Source organism: Salmo salar, chromosome ssa18, assembly GCF_905237065.1.
Source record: "Salmo salar chromosome ssa18, Ssal_v3.1, whole genome shotgun sequence".
In the NCBI taxonomy this organism is placed as follows: Eukaryota; Metazoa; Chordata; class Actinopteri; order Salmoniformes; family Salmonidae; genus Salmo; species Salmo salar.
In genome coordinates, this window is record NC_059459.1 from 49,990,333 (window position 1) to 50,007,579 (window position 17,247).

The window sequence follows — 17,247 nt, forward strand, 5'->3', positions numbered from 1 at the left end:
GATAGTGGATTTTCAGATACCACATTCAGAGGTGTATTGGATTTTCCCAGCAATGTCTCTGATGGAAGGAATTGACACTTGATTTGGAAATTTGCAGTCCCTTGGCCCCATGACCTGTTCAGTTCTGCTGACAAACCTGGCTGAGCGGTCATCCACCGCACGCAATCAGATTTACCATTTCTAAATCAAGTGAAACCATCCACCTGGGACAGCCTACTATGCTAATAAAACACACTTCTGAAAGGACAATCACCAATCCACTACTGTATCTGCACAAATTGATTGAATACCGGCCACAGAGTACAAAGTAAAGCACCGCATCCTGACAAAAAGCAAGTCTCATACTTTTTTGAGCAGTGTTTTTTGAGCAGTCTTTCTTTTCTTGCAACGACATAACCATTTGCTAGGCACAGCCAGAGCTGCTGTCAAGACTGCATCAGAATCCCCTTTAATTACACTATTTACTCCCGAGAGCCACACCCCATTAATTCCCCTTTTCTTTATCCTCTCAAGCTGCCCTTTCCTGCTGTACTGCAAAATATGTCCTGTCCTACACAGTCAGATTTTTATGAAGGTTTTATGGCAGCTCACAGTTGTTCTATCTATTTGCTTTAATACGCTTTCTTACAAAGTTTAATTTCTCTTCCAGTTGCCTAATAGGGAATTGTTGGTCTCGATTAAATAATTCATTTGGGTGACAGTGGAAGTCAGTGGAGCTTGTGAAGTAGTATTTCCAGACGAGCGACTTTTATTGATTACATTTATAATGAGTTCGGGAGACTCAATTGTAATATACAGGCCTCTCGCTGAGTTCTGAATACTATTACACTTGATCATTGTAAGCAGTGCAAAATATATATTCTCATATATCATAAATGTAAGTCTTAAATAGAGCATTCAATTATTCACAGTCAGAAGATTTTATGTTAATATGCTTCTGAGTAATCTTATGAAATGCTTGACCTTTTGCATTTTACATAGTTCACTCAAACCCAATTGAGTTTCCATCATTTTCTGCTTTGTATGCGAGTTCAGAATTCTTCACTTGGGAATGACATTGAACATCTCAGTAGAAAACAATCCAAACGTACTGAATTGCATCCCTTTGAAGTCTTTATAGACCTCTTAACTTTATTAGTCAACATAATCAGCACCACAGTGGCCCTAACAAATGATGATTGCATGTAATACTGGTACACAACTCAAGTGCAAGTTGTAATCGTCATCAGGGCCCAGCTCACTGGAGAGCTGTTTGGGACCCAATGATAGAGAGGGGAGAGACTGCTGTTGAAGGCCCCAGGACAGAGGCTCAACTCGGCTATAACGTCACATTTTTCCTGTGTAGGGAGAGCCAGGACTTCCAGGGCTGCCTGGACTTCCCGGGATTAAGGTACATTCTGTTGTCTTCATCCCTAAGAATTCCGTCTTCCCTGTCCCTTGAATTCCCACCTACTAACATTCAGCTAGGTCATACATTTAGATAAATTATATGCAGCACATTGCACAGTTGGATGCTGTGGGCTCCAACATGAGGTACAAGTAAGGGGACACTGTGGTGTAAATCTAAGCCAATACAGATTTGTCATTGTTCATGATTCAGTGGTCAAGGATGAAATGGAAATTATTGCTAAAATTAGAATGGAACATACAGTACGATCAGATTTGTAATTTATGTGTTGGCCAGCAGAAAAGCAGTGCTGATTGATAAATACAACCCTGGCAATGCTGCAATCAGGCATACCACTAAATGATTGGTCACCAACATTTCCCTTAGTTCAGTCACACATCATCTGAAAGAGCATCTGTAATACATTATTCAAGGATTATAATGACGATATGTTGGGCAAAAGAGCACTTAACATTCACTTCAGTGCAGCGGTCTAAGGCACTGCATCGCTGTGCTTGAGGCATCACTACAGACCTGGGTTCTATCCAAGGCTGTGTCACAACCGGCCGTGACCGGGAGTCCCATAGGGCAGCGCACAATTGGCCCGGCATCAACCGCGTTCGGGGAGGGTTTGGCCTGGGGGCTTTACTTGGCTAATCACGCTCTAGCGACTCCTTGTGGCGGGCCGGGCGCCTGCAGGCTGACTTCGGGTCGTCAGTTGAACGGTGTTTCCTCCGAAACATTGGTGCAGCTGGATTCCGGGTTAGGCGGGCGGGTGTTAAGAAGTGTGGTTTGGTGGGTCATGTTGCGGAGGACGCATGACTCGACCTTCGCCTCTGCCGAGCTCATTGGGGAGTTGCAGCGATGAGACAAGATCACAACTGGATATCACAAAATTAGGGGGAAAAAATGGGGTAGAAAACAAAAACAAAAATGTGTGTGTGTGTGGGAGGGGGGGGTTAATGCCTTGAAACAAACACTGGTTTAGATAGAGTATACTCAATGCTGAAATCTGCCATGATGTACACAATTCACAGCATTGTACACTCAGAACAAATTATTATATTACTGAGCTAAAACGTGTGAATGCAAGGAATGCTAAAACAGGTGTGTGATCATGTTTGTTGCTGTTTTGGTTTGTTTGCTTGTACCACTTTGGTATGCTTGTAACCTGTTGGTCTTGTAAAAATCCTTTCCATTTTATATAACCCTGGTTTAACTTTTTTTTTTAAAGGGCTGAATGCTTTTGGAATCTAACAATGTTATAAACTCAGCAAAAAAAAGAAACGTCCTCTCACTGTCAACTGCGTTTATTTTCATCAAACTTAACATGTGTAAATATTTGTATGAACATAACAAGATTCAACAACTGAGACATAAACTTAACAAGTTCCACAGACATGTGACTAACAAAAATGGAATAATGTGTCCCTGAACAAAGGGGGGGGCGTCAAAATCAAAAGTAACAGTCAGTATCTGGTGTGGCCACCAGCTGCATTAAGTATTGCAGTGCATCTCCTCCTCACGGACTGTGCCAGATTTGCCAGTTCTTGCTGTGAGATGTTACCCCACTCTTCCACCAAGGCACCTGCAAATGGGGAGGGGGGAATGGCCCTAGCCCTCACCCTCCGATCCAACAGGTCCCAGTGTAACGCTCATTTCTTCATCGATAAATGCAAATCCGACCATCACACCTGGTGAGAGAAAACCGTGACTCGTCAGTGAAGAGCACTTTTTGCCAGTCCTGTCTGGTCCAGCGACGGTGGGTTTGTGCCCATAGTTGTTGCCGGTGACGTCTGGTGAGTACCTGCCTTACAACAAGCCCTCAGTCCAGCCTCTCTCAGCCTATTGCGGACAGTCTGAGCACTGATGGTGGGATTGTGCATTCCTGGTGTAACTCGGGCAATTGTTGTTGCCATCCTGTACCTGCAAGAGTGATGTTCGGATGTACCGATCCTGTGCAGGTGTTGTTACACGTAGTCTGCCACTGCCAGGAGGATTAGCTGTCCGTTCTGTCTCCCTGTAGCGCTGTCTTAGGCGTCTCACAGTACGGACATTGCAATTTATTGCCCTGGCCACATCTGCAGTCCTCATGCCTCCTTTCAGCATGCCTAAGGTACGTTCACTCAGATAAGCAGGGACCCTAGGCATCTTTCTTTTGTTGTTTTTCAGAGTCAGTAGAAAGGCCTCTTTAATGTCCTAAGTTTTCATAACTGTGACCTTAATTGCCTACCGTCTGTAAGATGTTAGTGTCTTAATGACCGTTCCACAGGTGCATGTTCGTTAATTGTTTACGGTTCATTGAACAAGTATGGGAAACAGTGTTTAAACCCTTTACAATGAAGATCTGTGACGTTATTTGGATTTTCACAAATTATCTTTGAAAAATAGGGTCCTGAAAAGGGAACATTTCTTTTTTTGCTGAGTTTACTTGTCAGGGAACTCAAAGCAGCAGGAGGGGTGAAGTCAGGTGCAGGAGACCAAGATCCGTGAACACACGTTTTAATAGGCAATAGTCCAAACTGCCAACAACATGTAAGACAGGGTGAAAATACAACACAGTAAGGGCCCGAAAAGCAGAGTAGGGGCGCAGCCCAAAAACTCGTGGCCTTACTACACAAAAATGCAGAGGGAAATGCCTAAAACCCCAACCTAACCACACCAGACAAAAAGCAATCCCACACAATCCCCAAACCTAAACAGAGAGACTAAATAACCCCCCCACTAACGATCTAAGACAATACAGGTGCACCCATAAACCAGACCTCACCAAAAGAAAAATGAAAAGAGGATTTGTGGCAGCTAGTAGGCCGGCGACGATGACCGCCGAGCGCCGCCCGAACGAGGAGAGGCGCCACCTTCAGTCGACGTTGTGTCGGTACCCCCCGACGCGCGCCGACGCCGGCCTTCGAGGACGACCCGGAGGGCGAGGCGCAGGGCAATCCGGATGGAGGCTGTGGAACTCCCGCATCAGTGATGGGTCCAAGATGTCCTCCACCGGTACCCAGCACCTCTCCTCCGGACCGTACCCCTCCCAGTCCATGAGGTACTGCAAGCCCCCTACCCGGCACCTGGAGTCCAAGATGGACCGGACTGTGTACGCCGGGCCCCCCCCCGATGTCCAGGGGGGGCGGAGGGACCTCCTGTACCTCAGCGTCCTGCAGTGGACCAGCTACCACCGGCCTGAGGAGAGACACATGAAACAAGGGGTTAATACGATAATAAGAACAAAGCTGTAACCTGTAACACACCTCGTTTATTCTCCCCAGAACTTTAAATGGCCCCACAAACCGCGGACCCAACTTCCGGCAGGGCAGGTGGAGGGGCAGGTTCCGGGTTGAGAGCCAGAATCTCTCCCCCGGGGTGAACACGGGGGCCTCACTGCGGCGGCGGTCAGCACTCTCCTTTTGTCGTCCCCTGGCCCGTTCAAGGGATTCCTGAACGGCGTTCCAGGTCTCCTTAGAGTGCTGGACCCAGTCCTCCACCACAGGGGCCTCTTCTGGCTCTGATGCCAGGGCACCAGGACCGGCTGGTAACCCAACACACACTGAAAAGGCGACAGGTTAGTAGGAGTGGCGGAGAGAGTTCTGCACCATCTCAGCCCATGGCATGAACCTCGCCCACTCCCCTGGCCGGTCCTGGCAATAGGACCGCAGAAACCTGCCCACATCCTGGTTAATTTTCTCTACCTGCCCATTACTCTCGGGGTGAAAACCTGAGGTCAAACTGACTGAAACCCCCAGTCACTCCATACGCGCCCGCCACACCCGGGACGTGAACTGGGGGCCTCAATCAGAGACGATGTCCTCAGGCACCCCGTAGTGCCGGAAGACGTGGGTAAACAGGGCCTCTGTGGTCTGTAGGGCCGTAGGAAGACCGGGTAAAGGGAGCAGACGGCAGGACTTAGAGAACCGATCCACAACGACCAGGATCGGGGTGTTACCCTGAGATGGCGGGAGGTCGGTGAGGAAATCCACCGACAGGTGGGACCATGGTTGCTGTGGAACGGGGAGGGGCTGTAATTTCCCTCTAGGCAGGTGTCTAGGAGCCTTACACTGGGCGCACACCGAACAGGAGGAGACATAGAGCCTCACGTCCTTCACCAATGTGGGCCACCAGTACTTCCCACTAAGACCCCGCACCGTCCGCTCAATCCCTGGATGACCCGAGGAGGGTAGCGTGTGCGCCCACTGAATCAACCGATCACGGACACCGAGCGGGACATACTTCCGACCCACGGGACATTGAGGGGGAGTAGGTTCTGACTGCAGCGCCCGCTCGATGTCCGTATCCACCTCCCAGACCACCCAGACCACCAGGCAGGAGGCTGGAAGTATGGGAGTGGGATCGGTGGACCGTTCCTCAGTGTCGTGGAGACGAGACAGTGCGTCGGCCTTAGTGTTCCGGGAACCTGGTATGTACGAGATCGTGAACTGGAATCTCGTAAAGAACATCGCCCACCTGGCTTGACGAGGGTTCAGTCTCCTCGCCGCCTGAATGTACTCCAGATTACGGTGATCAGTCCAGATGAGAAAAGGGTGGCGCGCCCCCTCAAGCCAATGTCTCCACACCTTCAAGGCCCTTACCACAGCCAGCAACTCCCTGTCCCCCACATCATAGTTACGCTCCGCCGGACTCAGCTTCTTAGAAAAGAAAGCACAGGGGCGAAGCTTCAGGGGCGCCCCTGAGCGCTGTGACAGCACGGCTCCCACCCCAGCCTCGTACGCGTCCACCTCCACTATGAATGGCAAAGAGGGATCCGGATCCGCCAGCACTGGAGCATCGCTAAACAGAGCCTTCAGCCGACTAAAAGCCCTGTCCGCCTCCGCCAACCACCGCAACCGCACCGACCCCCCTTCATCAGTGAGGTAATGAGAGCCGCCACCTGCCCAAAGCCCCGGATAAACCTCCGGTAGTAATTGGCAAACCCCAAGAACCGCTGCACCTCCTTCACCGTGGTGGGAGTCGGCCAATTACGCACGGCCGAAATGCGGTCACATTCCATCACCACCCCGGATGTGGAAATGTGATACCCCAGAAAAGAGACGGCTGGTTTGGAGAACTCACATTTCTCGGCCTTGACGTACAGGTCATGCTCCAACAGTCTCCCAAGCACTTTGCGCACTAGAGACACATGCGTGGCGCATGTGGCGGAGTAGATCAGAATGTTATCGATGTACACCACCACACCCTGACCGAGCAGGTCCCGGAGAATCTTGTCCACAAAGGATTGGAAGACGGCTGGAGCATTCTTCAACCCATACAGCATGATGAGATACTCATAATGGCCAGATGTGGTACTAAATGCGGTTTTCCACTCGTCCCCCTCTCGGATACGCACCAAATTGTACGCGCTCCTGAGATCCAGTTTTGTGAAGAAGTGCGCCCCGTGAAATGGCTCCACCGCCATGACGATGAGAGGTAGCGGGTAACTGAAACCCACCGTGATGGAATTTAGACCTCTATAGTCAATGCACGGACGCAAACCCCCCTCCTTCTTCTTCACAAAAAAGAAGCTCGAGGAGACAGGTGATTTGGATGGCCGAATGTATCCCTGCCTCAAGGACTCAGTGACGTATGTCTCCATAGCCACTGTCTCCTCCTGAGACAGGGGATACACGTGACTCCTGGGAAGCGCAGCGTCAACCTGGAGGTTTATCGCACAATCTCCTCGTCGATGAGGTGGTAATTGAGTCGCCTTCATTTTACTGAAGGCGACAGCCAAATCAGCATACTCTGAGGGAATGTGCACGGTAGAGACTTGGTCTGGACACTCCACCATAGTCGCACCGATGGAAACCCCTATACACCTGCCCGAGCACTCCTTTGACCACCCCTTAAGAGCCCTCTGTCTCCACGAAATCTTAGGATTGTGATTGGCCAGCCAGGGGATCCCTAGTACCACCGGAAACGCCAGGGAATCAATGAGGAAGAGACTTATACACTCCTCATGACCCCCCCACATTACCATGACCAGTGGCACAGTGACCTCCCTGACCAGCCCCGACCCAAGTGGTCGACTGCCTAAGGCGTGCACGGGGAAGGGTTGGTCCAGCTGAACCAGGGAAATCCCTAACTTAGTGGCGACCCCACGGTCCATAAAACTCCCCGCCGCACCTGAATCGACTAGTGCCTTAAGCTGGGAGTGAGGGGAAAACTCAGGAAAGGAAACTAACGCATGCAAATGGCCGACAGGGGGCTCTGGGTGAGGGTGGTGCTGACTCACCTGAGATGTCGAAGGAGTGCTCTGCCTGCCCTCTGGACTCCCGGACGAGCTTCTCCAGCACCGGTCGGCAGTGTGCCCTCTGCGACCACAGTGGGAGAAGGCTCCCCCTCCAGTCTTCCTGGCTGCAGCCACCCCTATCTCCATGGGCGTTAGAGCAGGAAGGCTGGGAGGTGGAATGAACAGGGCCCAGTTCGGACGCCCGCGGGCGGCCAGTAGGTTGTCCAGTCTGATGGACAGATCAATGAGCTGGTCCAGGGTGATGGTGGTATCCCGACATGCTAGCTCCCGGTGGACGTCCTCCCTCAGACTACAGCAGTAGTGATCAATCAGGGCCCTCTCATTCCACCCCGCTCCAGCGGCCAGGGTCTGGAACTCCAACGCAAAGTCCTGCGCGCTCCTCGTCTCTTGTCTCAGGTGGAACAATCGTTCACCCGCCGCTTCACCCTCCGGTGGATGATAGAATACAGCACGGAAGCGGCGGGTGAACTCCGGGTAGTGGTCCCTGGCCGAGTCCGGACTGTCCCAAATGGCGTTGGCCCATTCCAGGGCTCAACCCGTGAGACAAGAGACGAGGACGCTGACGCTCTCCTCTCCCGAGGGAGGGGGCGAACGGTCGCTAGGTACAGCTCCAGCTGGAGTAGGAACCCCTTACACCCAGCAGCCGTCCCATCGTACTCCCTCGGGGGGCGCGAGTTTAACCCCACTGGGGCTGGGTACTGTCGGCGCTGGTAGCGGCGCAGGCTGTTGAGCAGCCGCATTAGTGGGGGAGGGAGGGCTTCTCTCCCAGCTCTCCAAACGCGCCAACACCTGGTCCATGGCGGTGCCCAGATGATGGAGGATGGTGGAGTGTTGGGCAACCCATTCCTCCATGGACGGGGTTGGCGCTTCAGCTCCTGCTGACTCCATTCTGTGGTGCGGGATTCTGTCAGGGAACTCAAAGCAGCAGGAGGGGTGAAGTCAGGCGCAGGAGACCAAGATCCGTGAACACACGTTTTAATAGGCAATAGTCCAAACTGCCAACAACATGTAAGTCAGGGTGAAAATACAACACAGTAAGAGCCCGAAAAGCAGAGTAGGGGCGCAGCCCTAAAACTCGTGGCCTTACTACACAAAAATGCAGAGGGAAATGCCTAAAACCCCAACCTAACCACACCAGACAAAAAAAATCCCGCACAATCCCCAAACCTAAACAGAGAGACTAAATAACCCCCCCCACTAACGATCTAACACAATACAGGTGCACACATAAACCAGACCTCACCAAAAGACAAATGAAAAGCGGATCGGTGGCAGCTAGTAGGCCGGCGATGACGACCGCCGAGTGCCGCCCGAACGAGGAGAGGTGCCACCTTCAGTCGACATTGTGACATTACTAATGTAATACTCAAATGTTCTCCTACAACTTAAAAATATATAACTTCTCTAAAGTATGGTATTGGTTGAACTTAACAAGCACTGTGGGGCACATTCATCAATGGCAAAAAAAGACTACAAAAATCATAAGGAATAAGGTTTTGAAGTCTCTGTCCTACATATAGGAGATATAAGACATATTTAACCCCTTATTTTTGTTGGCACAAAACTACAGTACCTCCATACTTTAATTTGTTTATATGTGTTACCTTTCAAACTAGTTACCTTCAGACTAGAGCTAAAAGGAGAGTGAGAGTCTCCCCATTCCAGAGTGGTCATAATAGTTTGTAGACCAAACCATTCGGACGCTGGAGACGTTTTTATGAGAAGACCGATTTTTGGGATGTCTCATGGTCTGACAAACAACGATGTAGCTCAGCCACATTCCACTTCAGATGCAGAAGGCCGACAAGTCTGCTTGTCGTGGATGCGGTGGATTGATGCGGTGGATTGAGACACAGCCCATCATGGGCTGATATCTATAGTTTTAACTGACGGATATTGATGAGATATATGTTAATATGTTACTTACAGTTGAAGTCGGAAGTTTACACATACACCTTAGCCAAATACATTTAAACTCAGTTTTTCACAATTCCTGACATTTAATCCTTGTAAAAATTCACTTTCTTAGGTCAGATAGGATCACCACTTTATTTTAAGAATGTGAAATGTCAGAATAATAGCAGAGAGAATTATTTATTTCAGCTTTTATTTCTTTCATCACATTTCCAGTGGGTCAGAAGTTTACATAAACTCAATTAGTATTTGGTAGCATTGCCTTTAAATTGTTTAACTTGGGTCAAACGTTTTGTGTAGCCTTCCACAACCTTCCCACAATAAGTTGGGTTAATTTTGGCCCATTCCTCCAGACAGAGCTGGTGTAACTGAGTCAGGTTTGTAGGCCTCCTTGCACGTACACACTTTTTCAGTTCTGCCAAGAAATTTTCTATAGGATTGAGGTCAGGGCTTTGTGATGGCCACTCCAATACCTTGACTTTGTTGTCCTTAAGCCATTTTGCCACAACTTTGGAAGTATACTTGGGGTCATTGTCCATTTGGAAGACCCATTTGCGACCAAGCTTTAACTTCCTGACTGATGTCTTGAGATGTTGCTTCAATATATCCACGTAATTTTCCTACCTCGTGAGGCCATCTATTTTGTGAAGTGCACCAGTCCTCCCTGCAGCAAAGCACCCCCACAACATGATGCTGCCACCCCCGTGCTTCACGGTTGGGATGGTGTTCTTTGGCTTGCAAGCCTCCCCCTTTTTCCTCCAAACATAACGATGGTCATTATGGCCAAACAGTTCTATTTTTGTTTCATCAAACCAGAGGATATTTCTCCAAAAAGTATGATCTTTGTCCCTATGTGCAGTTGCAAACCATAGCTTTTTTATGGCGGTTTTGGAGTAGTGGCTTCTTCCTTGCTGAGCGGCCTTTCAGGTTATGTCGATATAGGACTCGTTTTACTGTGGATATAGATCGTTTTGTACCTGTTTCCTCCAGCATCTTCACAAGGTCCTTTACTGTTGTTCTGGGATTGATTTGCACTTTTCACACCAAGGTATGTTCATCTCTAGGAGACAGAACGCATCTCCTTCCTGAGCGGTATGATGGCTGCGTGGTCCCATGGTGTTTATACTTGCGTACTATTGTTTGTACAAATTAACGTTGTACCTTCAGGCGTTTGGAAATTGCTCCCAAGGATGAACCAGACTTGTGGAGGTCTACAATTTTTTTTCTGAGGTCTTGGCTGATTTCTTTTGATTTTCCCATGATGTCAAGCGAAGAGGCACTGAGTTTGAAGGTAGGCCTTGAAATACATCCACAAGTACACCTCCAATTGACTCAAAGGATGTCAATTAGCCTATCAGAAGCTTCTAAAGCCATGACATCATTTTGTGGAATTTTCCAAGCTGTTTAAAGGCACAGTCAACTTAGTGTATGTAAACTTCTGACCCACTGGAATTGTGATACAGTGAATTATAAGTGAAATAATCTGTCTGTTAAACAATTGTTGGAAAAATTACTTCTGTCATGCACAAAGTAGATGTCCTAACCGACTTGCCAAAGCTATAGTTTGTTAACAAGAAATTTGTGGAGTGGTTGAAAAACGAGTTTAAATTACTCCATTATGTAATCTTCCGACTTCAACTGTACAGTATATACAGTTAAGCTAAATACACTTAAGTTAGGGCTTGCTTAGACTGCCCTTGAGTTGAATTCCAAGAGGAGTATGTGTGTGTGTGCTCCCATGAGTACCTGTGTACCTCATTTACTCAACCCTTTACAAAATATTATTTGTTGAAATAAAAAAGAATAACAGAGTAAATTAGCTATTTTATGATACATCTTTTATCTCCTTCCTGATTACAGGGTGAGCCTGGATTCCTAGGACCTCAGGGAGAACCGGGGCTCCCAGGACTACCAGGAACCAAGGTACGTTTCAATTTGATCAATAACAGTCAAATATGGGTCATAAACCATGTATGTCTTGCATATACAATAGCGTGTGAGTGGATGGCTAACACAAACAGACTGTGGGTTGTTAAAGGAGGGTTATCCGAGAATGCTGTGACAAGGTAAATAAAATGACAGTCAGATCTATCACTGTCATTGTCATGGTCATGTATAACTTAGTAAACTTTAGGAGACCTAACAAAAGGCCTTACCAAGAAAAACTTCCAAAAGGACTAATTTGAGGCAGTTACTCTGGCTTAACTGTACTACTGAAATAGATTTTGAGCGCAAAGCTAATGATATGTGTGCCAGGTTCGTGCAATGTGGGTATGATAAGAGTGTCATTGACCAGGCCTATACCCATACTAGAGAGACTGAATGTTAAAACCTACTCAATGGCAAGAATGGAAACCAGGACAAATCGACCCCATGATTGCTTTTTTCCACGGACTACAGCCCATGCGGCCGTGATCTTGCAGAGTTACTCCACCTCAAGAATTTCATTTGGCGAAGGGCTCGGCACATGCATACTCAGGCTGACAGGCTCTCGTTCAGGCAAATGAGAAATAGTTGCATTCAGGCTATCCGGAAGGCCAAAGTTAGTTACTTTAATTCAGTTGGTGGTACAGTAACCGAAAAAGGTTGGGAACCACTGTAGTAGGAGATACAGTTTGTTGCTTGACTCAACATTCATTTTTACACATGGAATCCTGAAACCTGAAGATTGGCCAACCCTCCAAGCTGAAAATAATTATTAATGCAAGCATCTCAGTTTGGTTGACCTCTCAGACAAGTGCGTTCATGTAATGATGAGATGGGCATTCCATCCATGGCTAAAGGGGCCAGAGAGAGAGTCCTCCAGGCCACAGTCCCTGAAAGTGTCTTTCTTCTCTTCTGTCTGTAGGGCGAGCGAGGGGAACTTGGCCCACCAGGCAAGGGAGAGCGGGGCGAGCCTGGACAGGCCGGTCAAAAGGTAGGTGTTTGGGGGGCTGGCCTGGGACACAAGAGAGAGAGACCATTCAGTGATGTGATTTGAGCAAGTGATTCAAGCAAGTGCATGTTCTTTATCTAACATTCTAAGCTCTACCTTTTCGATCATTGGTACAGCATTTGCTGCTCTCTAGTGGCTTTTATGTTTCCAAACATCCAAGGTGAAGCAAGCCTTGACTTCACCGAAGACTAGGAAGGTTCTGATAAACTAGAAAGATTCAGTAAATTAAGGTTTTTGCAAACTTTGATCAACGGTAGAGGCCTTCCTTATATTACACATTGATCAAGGAACATATTCTGCTTTGTATGCATTCAGAACATTGGCTTAAAGGGGCAGTGCAGTCTGTGCAGTTTTGTACAGTGAGCTCCTGAAGTATTGGGACAGTGACACATTTTTTGTTGTTTTGATTCTGTACTCCAGCACTTTGGAATTGAAATGATACTTTGAGGTTGAACAGTTTAGAAATTACAGCACTTTTTGAACATAGTCCCACCATTTTAGGTGGTGGGACTATAGTCCCACCATAGGCCCACTATTTTACTGTATGTGTATTAGTAGTATTTGGTCCTATATTCACAGCACGCAATGACTACCCACAAGACATGTTAACCTCTCACCATTACAATAACAGGGTAGATTAACATTTTTTGTATGATATTTGTGCTTCTGTAACTTTCTCACTCAGTTTTTCACATTTCATTCAGGATTATGCATAATCATCAATGTTTAGAAACAATACAAACAACTCCAAAATGACACAATACATTATTTACCATTCATTTCTATTGGGCACAAAATAATCTGAAACATAATCTGAAACAATTAAATAGAAAATTCGTCCAAAATGTGTAGAGTGACATTTGCAGGGACTGGAGTTCAAATAAACACATTTTGATTGGATTTCTTATTATGCCAAAAGGCCGTTAGAGTTGATGAAGCAAACATAAAACACTTAATCAACAATATAATTATGGTTACCCTTCCGTGCCACCTTTGCTTTAATATGATATTCCTCTCTTATGTGGACTGGAAAATGTTTTAAGTCACAGCATGTAAGATGCTTAGTCATACAAATGCCTATTTGTAGTATGGCCCTGTCTTACAATCAAAAGTGTTTGCTCATACTGAGGGGTCATGTGGTGACTTACTACTCTCCTGATGCGCCTTGTCTGTCTACCTCTCCTGCAGGGAGGGCCAGGAGAGGCAGGGAACCCAGGCCCTAGAGGTTCAAAGGTCAGTGCATGACACCTGATTATTTGTATTTTTTATGACATATCTACAGTTCCGCTATGGCTGATGATGATTGGCCAACACTGATATATTGAGGAATCACTCTTGAGAGCAATTACAAAGCGCACACTGCAACATTCCCAATGAGTAAATGTTTTATGGGGAAAATAAAACAAATGGCATTGTCAGCAAATGGATCATGTATTATTCTACTCTGTTTTAAGACACTGTAGGTCTGTTTGTGATAAATTAATGTACTCCATGCATGTTCCTACATCTTACAGCCTTTTCTTACTAACTCAGGGAGAGACAGGAGACAAGGGAGACCTGGGCTCTATGGGACCAAGGGTGAGTGCACTCAACAGAATGTAAAAAAACAACAACATAATATATCAGTAAAGTTACACTTGTTGCACTTGTTACTAGTAGGGCACTTAATACTCAATAAACACTAGAGGACATTGTTCATCCTCATATGTCATATTGAGAACATTTCTATTACACACAACTTTGTATACAAAAACAATGAACAATGCACTTTTTGAGTAGCTCTTCCCCCTTGTGCATAGTCAATGAAACTTGGGACTAAAAGCCTAGTATCCACCAGAGGGGAGTGTTGCACTAGTGGCACTAATGATATTGTATGTGTATTACATTATCTACTATACCCATATCCTGCTCTGACTGATTTAACCATCAGAGGTGTCAATGTTTCGATAAAGAGTACAAAAGATGATTTGTCATCTGTTTCTATTACTGCAGACTTAAATCCATGGGCACAAACTTGTTTGAACTATGCAATTAAATTAAACAAGCTGTGGGGAAATATAATGCTAAACTCCACTATGCAAATCCTCTGAGATGAATTTCATTAAGTTGAGGAGATCAAATACATGTTTAAAATAATCCTTTTGATATTCAATTATTACCTCTGTCAACCTAAGAAGCATCCTGGTATTATCCTAAAGAAAATACAGTAATTAGGCAGGCACCTGATAACTATATAGGCCTATTGTCAAAAGCATAATATAGCTACTGTAGTAGGTAAGAGCTGTGTGCTGGAAAATGTTGGTAGTGCATGAATTTAGGCCTTGTGTTGCTCATGTGAATTTCCTTATTTTTGGCTTCAGAGCAGCCAAATGTCTAATTTAAAGGGATAGTTCACTCAAAACAATATGTTTTGAATTTTGTTCATATAAGTCACATACAGTGGGGAGAACAAGTATTTGATACACTGCCGATTTTGCAGGTTTTCCTACTTACAAAGCATGTAGAGGTCTGTAATTTTTATCATAGGTACACTTCAACTGTGAGAGACGGAATCTAAAACAAAAATCCAGAAAATCACATTGTATGATTTTTAAGTAAATAATTTGCATTTTATTGCATGACACAAGTATTTGATCACCTACCAACCAGTAAGAATTCCAGCTCTCACAGACCTGTTAGTTTTTCTTTAAGAAGCCCTCCTGTTCTCCACTCATCACCTCTATTAACTGCACCTGTTTGAACTCGTTACCTGTATAAAAGACACCTGTCCACACACTCAATCAAAAAGACTCCAACCTCTCCACAATGGCCAAGACCAGAGAGCTGTGTAAGGACATCAGGGATAAAATTGTAGACCTGTATAAGGCTGGGATGGGCTACAGGACAATAGGCAAGCAGCTTGGTGAGAAGGCAACAACTGTTGGCGCAATTATTAGAAAATGGAAGAAGTTCAAGATGACGGTCAATCACCCTCAGTCTGGGGCTCCATGCAAGATCTCACCTCGTGGGGCATCAATGATCATGAGGAAGGTGAGGGATCAGCCCAGAACTACACGGCAGGACCTGGTCAATGACCTGAAGAGAGCTGGGACCACAGTCTCAAAGAAAACCATTAGTAACACACTACGCCGTCATGGATTAAAATCCTGCAGCGCACGCAAGGTCCCCGTGCTCAATCCAGCATATGTCCAGGCCTGTCTGAAGTTTGCCAATGACCATCTGGATGATCCAGAGGAGGAATGGGAGAAGGTCATGTGGTCTGATGAGACAAATAGAGCTTTTTGGTCTAAACTCCACTCGCATGTTTGGAGGAAGAAGGATGAGTACAACCCCAAGAACACCATCCCAACCATGAAGCATGGAGGTGGAAACATCATTCTTTGTGGATGCTTTTCTGCAAAGGGGACAGGACGACTGCACCGTATTGAGGGGAGGATGGATGGGGCCATGTATCGTGAGATCTTGGCCAACAACCTCCTTCCCTCAGTAAGAGCATTGAAGAAACACACAGCCAGGGCAACTAAGGAGTGGCTCCGTAAAAAGCATCTCAAGGTCCTGGAGTGGCCTAGCCAGTCTCCAGACCTGAACCCAATAGAAACTCTTTGGAGGGAGCTGAAAGTCCGTATTGCCCAGCAATAGCCCCGAAACCTGAAGGATCTGGAGAAGGTCTGTATGGAGGAGTGGGCCAAAATCCCTGCTGCAGTGTGTGCAAACCTGGTCAAGAACTACAGGAAACGTATGATCTCTGTAATTGCAAACAAATGTTTCTGTACCAAATATTAAGTTCTGCTTTTCTGATGTATCAAATACTTATGTCATGCAATAAAATGCTAATTATTTAATTAAAAATCATACAATGTGATTTTTCTGGATTTTTGTTTTAGATTCCGTCTCTCACAGTTGAAGTGTACCTATGATAAAAATGACAGACCTCTACATGCTTTGTAAGTAGGAAAACCTGCAAAATCGGCAGTGTATCAAATACTTGTTCTCCCCACTGTATGAACAAAATATAATACAATCCTAAAAAAAAATGTGCAGTCATTTATTTCCAAATAGAGCACCTTCAAAACTGTGATCTGTTTTTTGACATGCAAATAGTTTTGGGGATTGTATTAATGGTGGACAAATGCTCTAAATACTAAAGATTGTTTTGAGTAAACTATGCCTTTAAAATATTGTATTGGTGTTTACTTATATTGAACTTGGATTTTAATTAACATCTAAATGTTATACACACGCAGGGACCCCCTGGGCAGAAAGGTGACCAAGGAGCCACTGAAATCATTGATTACAACAGGAACATCCAAGAAGCTTTACAGGTCAGAAATACCATGGTCTCCAGCTTAAAGGAAAGATTCACCCATTTTGAATGTTATGTTGCTTTTGTTCTTCTCTGAGCGACGTTCTACCAATTCAAGGGGGTAATTTCATGTTTTCATGTGTATCTGAGCTATTGCCGTTCAAGCAGGCAGAAATTTGGCCAGTATGACATGGCGTTGCAATAAAGCCGCTCTCACTACACTGGAAGTTAATAGGAATAAAACTTTTAGAACGCAAAAATGTCTATCATATACATGTCAAATTTCAATCCTGGCCGATGTCATTACGCAGGAGGTTGTCTTCTCTCGAATGAGGCATTGATCTTATTTTTGCGAAATTCCTACCTCGAGAAATATGTAATTTAAAAGAGGGTCCACCATATTTCTGCCATTTGTCTGCCTCTTCAGTCAAGGCACATCGATCTGCAGGTTGAACATGGTGAGA

The 17,247-nt window shown here is 46.1% G+C and overlaps 1 protein-coding gene across 17 annotated transcripts in view; it reads left to right on the forward strand.

The window, feature by feature from the left end:
• The window catches only part of col25a1 (collagen type XXV alpha 1 chain), a 456,448-nt gene that overhangs the window by 396,691 nt on the left and 42,510 nt on the right, over nt 1-17,247 (forward strand). For all 17 annotated transcript variants that reach the window (XR_001322145.2, XR_006760436.1, XR_006760437.1 and 14 more), the window contains 6 exons: nt 1,346-1,390; nt 11,406-11,468; nt 12,394-12,462; nt 13,669-13,713; nt 14,014-14,058; nt 16,725-16,802. Coding sequence is in view for 13 of the 17 variants with exons in the window: in XM_045701252.1 (XP_045557208.1) it covers nt 1,346-1,390; nt 11,406-11,468; nt 12,394-12,462; nt 13,669-13,713; nt 14,014-14,058; nt 16,725-16,802 (345 nt within the window). In the remaining 4 variants the exon portion in view is untranslated. The remainder of the gene's footprint in view (nt 1-1,345; nt 1,391-11,405; nt 11,469-12,393; nt 12,463-13,668; nt 13,714-14,013; nt 14,059-16,724; nt 16,803-17,247) is intronic.